Source organism: Meles meles, chromosome 18, assembly GCF_922984935.1.
Source record: "Meles meles chromosome 18, mMelMel3.1 paternal haplotype, whole genome shotgun sequence".
Taxonomy (NCBI): Eukaryota; Metazoa; Chordata; class Mammalia; order Carnivora; family Mustelidae; genus Meles; species Meles meles.
In genome coordinates, this window is record NC_060083.1 from 27,281,338 (window position 1) to 27,295,481 (window position 14,144).

The following is a 14,144-nucleotide window of genomic DNA, read 5'->3' on the forward strand; positions in this document are numbered from 1 at the left end:
AACCACAGTGCTCTGTAAAGTCACGCATACACCACGGGGTTTATGGGTTGGGGGAAATGGGGTTAAGGGCACACTACTCAAAATTTCTCCAGTGACACCCTGTGAAAGGATAAGAATCTAATAAAAAGATAAGCAGAGTTTTACCCCTGTTAACTGGTTAGGAAGTGTATCAGTGCAACAATATATGGCATTTTACCTTGAAGGAGCCCTAAAGTTTGCATAGGGAAGCAGGTGTCACAAGGGCCTCAGCCTGTGAGTTCGCGTGAGGTGGTGGGTGGAGGATTGTCAGAAATCAGAGGGAAAGTTCTAACTCCAGATGTGGGTGGAGGTGGCCGATAGCCGATGCAGGGAACTGCTGATAGCTGGTAGAGACTTGAAGGGGGGGGTGTGCGTCTGCGTGTGTGTGCATGCACACTAATGTGTTCAGTGTTTTCCCCTGTGGCTCCGCTCGGCTGGGTGCAGGTTTCTGGAATCCTCAAATGGGAAATTCACGTTGCATTCAGATTATTCCATAATGTATCAATAGAATTGGAACAGATGCACGCCTTTAACACCAGCATTGCCGAGGGACTGTCTGCATTCTCTCCTTCTGCCAGAAAGGATCCTCCCTTGTCCTGGGGCATGCCTGCTCAAAGCAGCTGAGGGCTCATTCCTTCTTTCAGTAAATAGTCACAGTACCAGGCCCTCTGTGAGGCTCTGAGGATGCCACAGTGAGTAAATAGCCATCCCTTCCTTTAAGAGGGAAAGAGAAGTACCCTGTCAAAGGAACATTACGGTGCCAGGGGACGGACTTCCTGCTGTAAGGGTCTCAACTGCATGTAAAATGCAAAGGGCAAAGCAGGTAACTACTAGGATGAATCAAGGAGAGCTTCACAGAGGTGGTGACATTTAGCCCTCTTAAAAAAAAGATGTGACACGGAGAAGAAGGTAAGAGCTTTCCCAGCAGAGGGAACAGCAGAAGCAAAGGCACAGAGGCAGGAGGTGAACAGGCCAACATGATGGACTGCAGGTGCTCTGATACCGCTGTATAGGGTGTTGTGTGAGAGGCTACAGCCAAGGGGCTGGAGTCCCAAAGGCCCGATTCTGCCAGTCCTTGCTGTTGCGGCTTTTCCAGAAGGCAGTGAGGCGCCATGCTGGATTTCCAAACAGGGCAATGACATGGTACGAGTTTGTTTTGGAAAGAAATCCCAGGCTGCAGCAAAGTGAAGAGTGGCCTGGAGGAGGGTGCTGGCGCAGGAAGCTGAGCGTGAAGCTGCTGGCTTCTGGAACCATGAGTTCCATTCATGCCTTGATACTTCTGACCAGTCGTATTGCATAGAAACCGATGCGTTGTCTCTGTCCCACATGCCGTCAGGAATTTAGAAAGAGCCCTACACCCATGATCCTGAGGCCTAGGAACAGGTGAAGTAGGTCAGCTCCTCCCCAGGATCTCGGGGATGGCTCTGGATTCTAGATGGGAGGACTTTGGCTGCTAGACACAATGTGCTGTGGTTCCTAGGACGAGCAATGGGGACGTGGCCAGTGAGTGCCTTGAGCCAGGAACTGAGTGCAAGGTAGAAGACCACCTTCACGCATTGTCTGTCTCCTCTGGGGACCTCTGGGGCTATTGACACAGCGTCTTTGTCCAGTCGGTATTAAACCAGAGCCCTGGTGGTTATATTCCCGTTCAGAGCTCTTGGGGGTAAAGAAAGAAGGGGAGAGGCCATTCCACTGCCCTAGTGCAGTACCTGGCCCGTGATAGGGGCTCAGTCAAGTTTTGTGATCTCAGCCTTCCTGAAAATGTCTTTTAGACAAAGATGGTCCCAAGATAGAAAGAGCTGAGGTATCTTGAGCAACTGTTATGTGCCAGGCAGGTTCTGGGGACTTTCACATCTCTTAAGGTCCTTCGTCTTCTTCCCAATGACCTAAGGGGCAGAGACTGTTAAACAGCAAAGAAACTGAAGCTTGGGGAGGTTCAGTCATTTCCCCAAGGTCACAAAGCGCACGTGTGATAGAACCAGGATTTCAACCCAGGTTGCCAGGTTCCAGAGCCTCCCCCGTGCTCCTTCTCCTTTGAAGCGCTCTTCTGGGTTTGTGAAATACCTAAGGACCTGGCCTCTCCTTCCTCCAACGAGAACACTATTCCTGGTGAATCGCCAGCAGATACCTTGTGATACACCTTCCCCCTCCGCGCCCCCTTTCAGGCGGTTGCCTGATCCCCGAGCCACCTTCTCTGGGCCCAGAGTGATTCCCAGACTCCCGGGGAGGGAGCACCAGTCGGAAAGGTCACAGGTGAATCTGGAACGGGCGAGCAGTCCCCTGCCTCGCTCCCACCACACTCGGGGGACGATAGCTGCCCCCTCTCCCAGCGGGCTCAGAGATGAAGCTGGGGTTCACCCAACACACTGAAGGCAGAGCTGGGATCAAACAGGGATCCCCCTACTCCCTCCCGATGCTCCCCCTTCGCCAGAGGTCTAGACCCACCGGTCTTTCAACACAACGGCCCCACCTTGACACTTCTCCTAGAATGAAGTTCAGCTGGGGGAGAAAACGAGGTTTAAAAACCACGGCAGCCTTGGGCTACGTTGCCGGGGTTCTAACAAACGGCTCTCGACCCTCTTCTGCCAGGCTCCCTCCTAAAAGGAGGCTTTTGTTTCCTGCAGATATCCTTGGTTAATTATTTTTAAATAAATAATTATGTAGCCTGCAGCAGGGGAGAAGCCTCTCTGTGACCCATATTTGATCATCCGAGGACTGGCCCTCTTCTCCGGCCAAATTAAATAGGCTAAAACCAGAGTCTGTTTGACTTGAGGCTGAATCGATGATGGGGACTGGCCGGGAGGTGAACGCACACCTGACTCCCAGCGTTATCACCGCTCTCTCCCGAGCAGAGCATCTTGGGGAGGTAAATAGCTGGCCCGGGAGTCAGAGAAAGCAGGAGGAAACAGGGTGAAGTCCAGTCCCTCCAGAAGGAAAGAATGAGAGCGGCAGGGGCCAGGCCTGTCTCCCAAGTTGCTTCCAGAGCAAAAACCTCAGGGCTTCCGCAGGGAAGGATCCTTTGGGAGCCCTTCTCCAGGGACAGGTCATTCCACTGGGTGCTTAGAACCTGCCCCAAGTTGTCTAGAATTCCAGAGTCTTAGGGCAGGTACCTTGGGGTCCCTCTCCATACCAGCCCCCTCCCCACCTATAGTTACCCCTTTTTAGCATTAGGCTAGGAGACTTACAGTTATTTTCTCCTATCTCGAGATCACTGTGTTAAGGCTGTATTTCCTCTGTCATATGAGACAAGGCTACAACACAGACAGAGAAGTCATTTTCCCAAGATCATCTCCAAAAAGCAAATTCGGGAGTTGAGCCCGAGTTTCTATAGCTCCTGAGCCCACAGTCTTCTCACTGTCCCTCCTTGTCAGAAATCTCTTTCTCTTGCTGATGTGAAACCCGCCTACCTCTTTTCCATTGGATCTGCTCTGGCTCCCTGAGCTCACAAGGCACACATCTTTCTTCTTCTGCGTAACAGCTCTGGGAGCTGTTGGGACACATCCTGCCAGGAGCCCAGTGGCAAATGTGAGTGGAGAAAAAGAACCTAATGTGACCCAGTGGTGCAGAGTAGAGAGTCATAGATAGGAGACTTTGGGGTTACAGGTGGCTGTGGAGGGACATGGGCAGGACTGGGCAGCAGGGTCTGGTTTAGAGGCAGGGAATCCTTTCCTCCTTTTAACTTCATGGCTCCTGTTCCCCCAAAAGTGGAGTGCCCTAGACCAATAACCACCAAATTCCAATGCTGTCCCACTGCCACCCCCACCAGCAGCCCCGTGCATCAAAGGATAAGGCAACCACCAATAGAAAAATCCCGTAGAGCACACAGTAAGCCACTCAGAGTCAGGCAGATTGCTTTTGAAGGTTGGAAGCCTGCCTTAGCATTTATTTGTTTTCTTCCCATTCCCCTATGGCTCTAGGTCATATCAGCCTTGGGTAACATCCTATGGATGGTGCCAGGAAAACTGGCTTGGGTCTCCTTTTGGCAAGCTTCGTGTTAGTGATTTGGAGGCTCCTGGGGAGGGTGGGGCCTTGGGGGAGCAGGAAGGAGGGCAGCCGGAGACAGACCAACAGAACCAGTGTCCTTGATACAGTGAGAGTTGACATGGGGAAAGCTGGCAAACAGAATTGCAGCCAGACAGTTGGCCCATCTCTCCAAGAAGTGGCACGCCGAGAGCATTCCATCTTCCTACCTTGCAGGTAGACCCAGGGTCCCTCAAACCTTTTTGTTGAATCCAAAGTGAAGAACAAGAACATGGTCTTCATCAGCTTTGAGCTTAGGTGAGATGTCCCAGAGACCCCCAGCTTTGTCTTTGGCTGTCTCGTGGGCACATCCAGCGAGACTTTTACCCTGCAAATTGGGCCCAGGTTCTTTGCCCCCCACCCCCCCTTCTGCTTCCTCCTGTAGGCCACCTCTGCGCAGCATTTTTGCCTTCCTGAGCACAGACCTCTGTTTTGGTTCCTGAGCAAGAGGGAGGGTCAGAGCAGTGAGGCTATAAGCATGCTTGGTTCTCCCCTGCCTTGCAGACTAATCATCCGCGTCCCGCCAGGATGTGCTCCCTGCCCCACCTCCTGGCGGCTGCGCCTTCCTCTGGGCCCTGGAAGTCAGCCAGATGGGACCCCATCAGAGGAATGTGAGTTACAGAGCCCAAGATTCCCAGGCGCAGTCGCACATCCCTGTCCTGCTCCGCCCGTGTCCCCCCGGGGGGCCTCTCAGGCTCAGCCAAAACCATGGTGTGCAGAGATGGATGCCTTCCGCTATGGCTCATGCAGGGGTCCCTGGGCAAGTGCCTCTCTGTAGAATGGGTCTGCTCATACTTTACAGGCCCCACATCGCCATGAGTGCTGGGGAAACATTTCTAGAAGGCATTTCAAAGAGTAAAAGAAATACTCTTACCAGGAAGAGAAGGCCAATCTCAGCACCTAAATCCTGAAACAACTATGCTAAAGCAACAACGAGGGGAATCCTCTCATGCATTCCAGTTCCTTTCTTCCTCCCTCCCTTCCTCCCTCCCTCCCTCCCTTCCTCCCTTGCTCCCTTCCTCCCTTCCTCCCTTGCTCCCTTCCTTCCTTCTTTCCTCTGACAGGTATGTATTGAGTAGTTACCAAGTGACAAGACACTAGGGATACCACCACGAACAAAACAAAACACAAAAATGCCCTGCCCTCATGGAGCTTACATTCTGGAATTTGAAGTCAAGCCCACACCACCTCTACCATAGAGAAAGACGGCCAGTGTTTCTTGTGGGCAGACGGGGGAGGAGAAGGCAACTTGGCCTTCTTGGAATTCACCCTTGCCAGCAAGGGGAGCCGAGTCTGTGTCCCAAGGCTCTGGGGGCACTCACGGCTGTTGTGGGGTCCGTCTTGTTTTGCAGGCGTCCGCTACAGCCAGCAGGGGAACAGTGAGGTCACTTCCGCCTCAACAATCAGCCACCATGGCAACAGCGCCATGGTGACCAGCCAGTCCGTTTTACAGCAAGTCTCTCCCGCCAGTCTGGACCCTGGCCACAATCTCCTCTCACCTGATGGTAAAATGGTGAGTACACCTGGGCCATTGTAGCTCTGGAGCTGATAAGATAAGAGGCAAAACAAACACAACTTCTCACAAGGCCTGCCTCAAACAATGAGCCATTGTAGCCCCTTCAGGGAAAATGGGGGCTGTCCAGAGTTGGAACGGAAAGGTAGGACCGGTGACCCAGCCTTTGGCGGGTGGAAGAGGTGTTCAGTTTGAACCTAGCCAATAAATCTGACAGAGTTCTGCTCTCATTTTATTGATTGAATGCCTCATAAAGGAGCAAGCCGGGTGGGACCCTGTTTGTTTTGGGGCCTGCCAAAGACATTTGCGTTGATAAAATGTTCATTCTTACCCCCCCACCCAACCAAGGCCTCCAAAGCCAGTCTTTTCACCTCAGAGAGGACTTCACTTGGAAACAAGCCTCCTCTTCTCTTCACCGCCCCCTGGTGCTGGCAAGGAGAGAAACTGAGTCAGGATTTAGAGGGCGGTAGGGATGGAGGGAAGCTTCTTGAGCTGGGACATCTGATGTACCTCAGGGAAGAGCACAGCACAGAATGGTGGGGTGGGGCGATGCTTGCCCAGTGAGAAACACCAACTTTGAAGTTCCAGGGACCAGGGTTCAAATCCCAGCTCCCGCACTTAATAGCGAGTAGCCTTGGGCAGCTTACTGAACTCTTCTAGGTCTCTCTTTCTCAGCTATAAAATGGGGGTGATAACAAGACGGTAGCTGGGGGAGCAAGTGTGCTAACAAGTTCAGACTCTGCACCGTGTCATAGAGTCGAGAAATGCCTGTGGTGGTGTGATGTGGATGTCCGTGTCCCTCTCTCTAAATGAAGCTTTCTGTGGCCATACCCACAGCCCACACCCAGATGTAAGTTTAGCACACTCGGTGAGGAATGGACTCTCTGAATTGGCAAGGCTCTCACTCTCTAGCCACACAAGGGCAGGGGAGTGCGGCTGGTGAGAGAGACAGGCATTACGACACCGGTAAGGGCAGGAAATGGAAAACTTTATTCTTTGGGTCATGCTCTGTGTTTCAGTGGGGGAGGAGCTGCAGGTTCCCGGCTTCCACGCTCGAGGTGGAGCTGCACACATTCCCTCAAGGTGTCTGACCCAGAGGCAGGTGGGGGCTGGAGTGGTGGGGGTGAGGGAAGAGGGGACGGGGACAGGGAGCAGATGCCAATTCAGACCTTGACGTGTGTGCACTGTGTAGGCAACACAGGAATGGTGAGTCACAGGTGACTGAGTCCCCAGCTCCCTGGAGGAAAAAACAGCGTGTAGTTTCCAAGGGGAGGGCTAGCCTGGGTCGTGGGCTGTGCAGACGGCCTGCTCTCCTCTGGTAGCAATCTGTGCAAATGAGAGAGGCACAGGGAAGTTTCTATGAGTCACTTGGAGACCCAAACAGGTTAGGGGTAAGGATCGCCCAAGCTGCTCTGGAGAAGGGGGGCTTATGGGAGACATAGCCCATGAAACCCTCTAAGTCTCTGCTCCTCTCACTTGAAGGTCCTTGGGGTTTCCCTTTGGACCCTCCGGCTCTTTCTCCTCAGAGGCAAGTGGCCTCACCCCAAGCCAGGGCTGCTGCAGACAGGCTTTTTACTTCCTGTTCTGCTCAGCAGTGCCCTAATGGGCAGCGTATTACTGGATTGATGATTGACCAAGAGAGCACACCTCAACGTTAGCAAACACCTGGAAGCTTGTTTGCGGGGACCGGCTTTTTACTAGTCTCCAACACCCTGGCTTACATGTTATGTCACTATTACTGGATGCCCAAATGCAAGAATATGTTTTCTGTTAATATATAACAGGTCCATCCCAGAATGTGGTCCACCAAGGCAGGAGTGGAATATGGTTAAAAATAACGCAGGCAAGGGAACCTGTGTGTCCACATCCTGGGCTCGGTTGTTTATCAGTGATAGGATGGAAGTTGCTTAACTTCCGCTTCCTCATCTGTAACATGGGGGGTAATCATGCCTGCATCATGGGATTGGTGTGAGGATGGCTTATAGTGCAGCGGTTCTTTGGGTAAGCCCCAGGTGAGGAGTGGCAATCTCTTGTGTACGGACGTTCACTAGGATGTGAATTCAAAATCTTCCCCTGGGGATCAGTTTTGGAAATATTGCTGATCCATGTGAGCTTTCCTTTGCACTGTCTGTTCCCTCTCCCGCACCCAAGGGTGTAAGCAAAAAGCTGCCAGATTTAGGGTTGCAGTTTGTGTGTGTTGAACATTGTGGTGTTATTTTTTTTTTTTAAAAAGCACCTACTGGGGGGCATCTGGGGGCTCAGTTGGTTGAGTGTCCAGTTCTTGGTTTCAGCTCAAGTTATAATCTTGGGGTCGTGGGATCAAGCCCTGTGTCGGGCTCTGTACTCACGCATAGTCTGTTTATCCCTCGCCCTCCACTTCTCCCCTGACTCATGCTCTCTCTTTCTCAAATAAATACATAAAAATCTTAAACAAACAAACAAGAACATACTGAGGCTCCTGGCTGGCTCAGTCAGTAGAACATGTGTTCTTGATCTTGGGGTCATGAGTTCGAGCCCCACATTGGGCATGGAGTTTAATTAATAATAATAATTATTATTATAAAAATTAAAACACACATACTGGATACTTTCCCAGTATCAAAGCTCAGGCGTTAGAGGCAGATGGCCTGCTTTCAACACCAACACGACTTGAGCACATTTCTGAACTTCTCTCAACCTCCGTTTCCATGTCTGCAATGTGGGGGTAATAACACCAACCTTGTAGGTTGTACACAGTAAAGCACTTAGTGTAGGCAAACTGCAAATGGCAGCATTCATGTAATTCAGACACAGCTAATTATCATATAAGAATCATGAAGGCAGCCCCTGGCTTCCTTCAGTTCTGGAGGCAAGTAGAAAATACTAGTTGCATTTTAGAGTGGGAAGGAACTTGACCAAGGTTACCCAAAAATAGTAAGTGGAAGGGATTTGAACTCCAGCAAAACTGAGTGTGAATTCTGGCTTCCTCACTGACTAGTCAAGTGATGCAGAGCTGGTCTGTCCACTGTTGGGAGGATCAGTCTCTTAATTGGTAACGTAGGGGCAGTGGTGAGAATGCCCTCCCTACTTGGGTCATTATATGTTGAGGACAATCAGTGCAAGCCCCTGACAAACTCTAAAGCCATGGTTGGCATCTGTGTATCTCTTTCACCATTAAACATTGAAACGGCAGAGATTACTGTCACTTCATTGACTCTCTCCAAAGGACTACATTACCCAAAGGAAGTCTGAAGGCAGGTTACTGATTTCTTTTCTTTTCTTTCTTTCTTTTTTTTTTTTTTAATGACTCTGACATTTTGAAAAACAAGCCCAGTGAACAGGCTGGTTCTCTCTTGTTTGATGTGGTCAGAATGCCTTCTTGGTCACGTGACACCTCCCCCCACCTCAACCCCAACTGACTTCTTGATGCCCGTTTTAAAAAAACACAAACAAACCCGTTTGGGTTTTTTCTTTCTTTCTTTTTCAAATTAACCTTGGAAGCTATGGGGTTGACCAGAAGGTCAGGGCAGGAGATAGTGTCTTACCCAGGTGCTGGTGTGAGAACTATCATTTGACAAGCTCCAGAAGGGCAACAGGACTACTCAGACATGAATGTATATATTCTAACCCTAAAGTATCTCCAAGTTGTCCTGACACCATCAAGAATGTCTAGAGTAGTTCAGAATGACTGGAGACATCTCTCTCCCTTCTCCCCTCCCCCCTCTCTTTTCTTTCTTTCTTTCTAAGACTTTATTTTTAAGAAATCTCTATACCCAGTGTGGGGTTTGAACTTACAACCCCGAGATCAAGAGTCACATGCTCTACCGACTGAGCCAGCCAGGTGCCCCGAGACATCCTTTCTTAAAAATAATTTTAGAAATTATTAAAAGTATAAGTAGTAAACTACTTTGTCACTAAAAAAAAAAAAAACACTGTGCTTGTGTGCATCTGCAGGGGTGTGTGTATGTGTGTGTGTGTGTGTAAAATTGATAAATTCTTATAATTAGTGGGGAACCACTGGAAGCATTTCAGAAAACATCAGAATCAAAACAAGCACATTTATGACAGTTGTTTAATACTGTTTAGACAATGCAATAAGACCTGTACACATATTAGTACTAGCAAGGAAGAGACTTTATAAGTGAGGAAAATCAATAAGGAAAAGACACTATTAGGAATAAATAAAAGTATTTGATCCCCAGTGAAAGGTTGCAAAGTGGCCATGTGCATAGTAAACATATTAAAATTAGTAGCTTTCTCTTGTTCATCTGTCATTAAAATATAATGCTGCCACAGAATGGGGACCCCTGGGGCTCAAGGCTTATCATTTAGTAGCTTTGTCATTAAGATAACAGCTCCTTGACCTAAAAAATAAAAATTGTTCATGGATAGTGGAGATTCAGAAAAGGCAGAGAAGCGCAATGATGACTGATCTCCCCCAACCCTTCGTAGTAATGGCAGGAACGGGATAAGGAAAGATCCTCTGTAAAAGGTTAGAACTTGACTTCCAGAGTCCGGCAGACCTGGGTTTGAATACCACTTGCTGGGTTATTGGATCTTAGGCAACCTACGTATCTCCTCTGTGAAACAGTGAAATATCTACCTGATACCATGTCTACCTGATACAGATCTACCGTGAAGTTTCTGCCTCACGGAACCACAGTGAGGTTTGTCTGTTAACGTAGGAGAGGTGCTTAGTGGAGTCTGTAATGGTGAGAGCTTTCCTGCACTCCTGCCTAGTCCCTAATCTGCTCTCAATCAGGCAGGGCAGATTTCAGTTGTTACTTTCAGCAATCACATGTTTTTAGCACCAGTAGGAGAGGCGGTGGCATGGAGCAGAACAGAGGATACTTCCAAATTGAGCAGATTGAGTCCCACAATACTTGGGAGCAGAAGAATCCCTAAGGCAGGCAGGTAACTCAAAGTAGTTGACGGACGGAAGCACCATAAGGGTCGCGTTGTGCGTTTTGCTTCTTGGTCTTTAGCACCTAGAATTGTGCCTGCGCCTCAGAGGATGCTTCATAATTGTTGAATGAATGAGTGTGTGTGAGTGAGTGAATGAGTGAATGAATAGGAGTGCGGATGAATGAGTGAGTGAATGAATGAATGAATGAATGTGTGTGAGTGAGTGAATGACTGAATGAATGAGAGTGTGGGTGAATGAATGAGTGAGTGAGTGAACGAATGAATGAATGAATGAATGAGTAAGTGAATTAGCTGTCCCAAGGACTCTCTGAGCCTTGTCATCTTGGACACTGGTCTTTGCAGTCCCAGTCCCACTCACATTGATCTTGTTTCTTCTCTCCAGCAGATCTCCGTCTCCGGAGGTGGTTTGCCCCCTGTCAGCACCTTGACGAATATCCACAGCCTGTCCCACCATAATCCCCAGCAATCTCAAAACCTCATCATGACCCCCCTCTCCGGAGTCATGGCCATTGCACAAAGTAAGCTCCGTTCTTGGTCACATAACCTAGGGGGCAGGGAGAAGAAGGGTGGGAAGTAAATCAACCTGATTTTTAAAAAAGGTTTATAAAAAGCCCCCTTCAAACTCACCCATTGCTTGTCAATTTTGATTCTGCTTATGTTTAGTTCGTTATCTCTCTCCTCAACAATATTTGGACTGTTTAGCCTAAAGAAAGAGGAACAATGGAGTCACACTGAATCTGGGTCACGGCTCACCAGCCGTGCATCCTGGGGCAAATCATTAACCTTAATGGGGCTCAGTTTCCTCACCTGTAAAATGGGTTGCTGAGGTGATCCAGTAACAGTGCATAGAGACATGCTTGTAAATCTGCAAAGTGTGAGTATGTAATATCAGAGCTTGTACTTTTGTCTCGTGTTCTTTTCTACCTGTAAGGATGTGGTAGATGTTCCAGGAAGTGATGCTGATGTTTCTTTGTGCTGGCGAAGATGGAGCAATGATGGGCTTCCTTCTAAACAGGGAATTTGGTGTGGTCATGGGACACCTCTTTGGCCAGTGGTGAAAATACAGTGAAAACTCCCAAGGGAAACTGTAGGAGCATCTCTGAGCCTTCAAGGAGAAACATGCCGGAAGATGGGGCATGGATCTGGTCCTTCCAGCTCTAGGAGGCTCTTGTTCTACAAGGAACCTCTGGCCCCTCATGGATGGGCCAGATCAGGGCATGGGAAGGCTGAGGGGGGCCGCATGCCGCTCTCAGAATTCTAATGCTGATGAGTAGTGAGTGTGTTTCCAGCTTCCATCATGGCGGCATGGGCCAAGTCATCACCCTGACCCTGGGAAGTCTTTCCTAGAAGTCTCTGGAGAGATCAGAGGATGGTGCATTGCTCTCCTTCTCTCCGCTGATTTCACCCCCTTGTCCTTGTGGCTTCCCTGTATCGTGTACCCACACCTCCTTATTTTGTTCCTGCCTTTTCCTCCTCTCTCTAAGTCAGCTCTAGCTGAGGTGGCTACTCAGATCACTTCTGCGGAGAGTGGCTCATGTGCTTTTGGAGGGTAGAACTGGCCTAGACCCACGGCAGGCACCCAGCTTTACTGAGCATGTCCTCAGCTGCTCAGGAATTGAAATGGCAAATGCAGTTGTTTTGTTTTTGTTTTTTGTTTTTGCAGAGAGAAATGGGACTAGAGAAACTTTTAGAGGACTCATAAAAAATGTTTTAAACTCACTGCCTTTTCACAGGAATGTGATAACCACACTAACAGCAGGGTTTGAGAGTGAGCTAGGATACCTAAAACCAGCTTTGGTTACCTAAAACCAGATTTGGTTAAAAGACCCATGGCTAAGCTCTTTTTATGACCTCTTTATTTCCATAACCGAAAAGATACACAAACCATCCCACTTACCTTCTTTCCTCCCACATCAAGCTTTGCCTGACATACAGTCCTTAATATTTTCTTAGGCACTCTCTGCACTAAAATTTTTCCAGAAGCTATTCCATATTTTTTCAACTTTGTTCCTCCTGATTTCTTCCACCCAGACTTCTCTGTCATCTTGGTGTATCCTTAATCTGCAGAGTATACATTGGCCTTGGAAGGGTGTTGTTCATGGTGCGTGTGCAGGTGTGTGCTTGGAGTTGGGGGGAGTATGAAGAATGGTGAGGATCCCCAGAAAACTTGGCTGAAACTCGTGGTCCTAACCAGTGGAGTGGCAGGCTGAAGACTTGCTTGCAGGTGTCCTCCCGTGGCCAGCTCTTGTCCCATCAAGTCTGAGGGTCCTGCCCCAGGCAGAAGTGGTAACAAAGTGCTTGGTTGCCATTGCCAACCCCCCATTCTCTATTCATCCAGGGGATGGACAACATGCTTCTCAGGCAGAAACCAGTGCCCAGAAAACAGGTGAAAAGGCCAAGAGTCACACTCCGTGGGAGCTAGAATGACATCAGTGGCTCTCGATCCTGGAATTGAGGCACACAGCAGGATCACAGACTGGGTTGAAAATAAGATTCCCCGGCCTCACCTCTGAAGGCTCTGACTCATTAAGTCCTGGGTGAGGCGGAGGAATGTATATTTCTTAAAGAGCTCCCCCAGATGATTCTAAAGCACAGGCAGGTTTCAGAACTGGGCCCTCAAATGTCATCCACTCCCGACAGGGTAATTGGATTTCTGGGCAGAGATTTCCCAAAAGAGGGGCAGTAATAAGCCTGGAAGGACAGCAAGTCCGTGGGGCCTGCCAGGAGACCCCAGGGGAAGGGAGGAGAGGGAAACAGGATATCAGGATATCAGGTGAGACTGGGGCTTGGGGACCTGAGCCCCTAGGTAATGGGAGATAGTGCTAGTCTGTGTGGGATCAGAGGACCCGGCCCCAGCCCCCCTCCCCAGAAGACCCAGGAGGGGGCTTATTCTCCCTTCACTTCTGCTCAGGGGTCCTCACCTTTCAGGTTTCTGATAACAGTATCAGCTAAAGCCCTGAGTAAGCACCAGCTGAGGTCTTCCTGCTATCTCCACGGAGGACTTCCCACAAACCCGCTTCTGGAACCCTCTCCATTTCAGGAAAGGCCCTCTAGATGTCGCTTCCACACTTGCCTGAAAGAGACCTTTTTTCTGGATTTTCTTCTTCATCCCATCCTGCCCCCCCCCGCCCCGTTTCACAGAAAGCAAGCTCAAAGGAACATTGGCAGCCCCGGGAAAGAAGTCAAGGTGTCTTGCCCCGATCCTCTCATCCCCACTCCCACCCTGGCTTGGCTCTCTCCGCCAGATTCCCGCCCAGGGAGCACGTGGAGTTGGGAGGGGGGCGGGACCAGGGATCCAGTCTCTGCAGCACTGGCCCCGGATCTGAAGAGGATATAGACACAGAACAGGACCGCAGAGGCCTGACACCTCCATGTCAGAAAGATGGCAAGAGCCCCTATAAACTGCCAGCCTTTAACTTCCGACTTCCTCCTCCCACTACCTGGACCTTTTGATGCCACGAGCTCTGTGCTTCCGGATGAAATCTGTCCACTTCATAGACGGGCTGAGGTCTGGTGTTTCCCCCCTCACTGCTACAGTCAAGAGAAGGAGCATCTGACCTCTGCCGGGGTCTTCGCACCGGTTCGCTAAATGACGGTCTTCTGGCTCTGTACTCCTAGGACGGTGCAGGTTGTTGGTGGTGGTGGTGGTTTTTCGGTTTTGGTTTTGGTTTTTTAATCAAAATGTGAG

The 14,144-nt window shown here is 49.7% G+C and overlaps 1 protein-coding gene and 1 long non-coding RNA gene across 6 annotated transcripts in view; one reads left to right on the plus strand and one right to left on the minus strand.

Moving 5' to 3' along the window:
• HNF1B (HNF1 homeobox B) overlaps nt 1-14,144 on the plus strand; it is a 52,096-nt gene that overhangs the window by 25,661 nt on the left and 12,291 nt on the right. For 3 of the 5 annotated variants that reach the window (XM_045985618.1, XM_045985621.1, XM_045985622.1), the window contains exons 5-6: nt 5,391-5,551; nt 10,842-10,974. In XM_045985618.1, the coding sequence (XP_045841574.1) occupies nt 5,391-5,551; nt 10,842-10,974 (294 nt within the window). Of the gene's footprint in view, nt 1-5,390; nt 5,552-10,838; nt 10,975-14,144 lie in introns of all 5 variants that reach the window. The other 2 variants (XM_045985617.1, XM_045985619.1) reach the window with 1 other exon arrangement.
• On the minus strand, nt 10,885-13,509 carry LOC123929672. Its single transcript, XR_006815947.1, has 3 exons — nt 11,264-13,509; nt 11,084-11,159; nt 10,885-11,000 (listed from the first exon to the last, which is right to left on the minus strand). It is a non-coding gene; the product is annotated as an uncharacterized LOC123929672 (long non-coding RNA).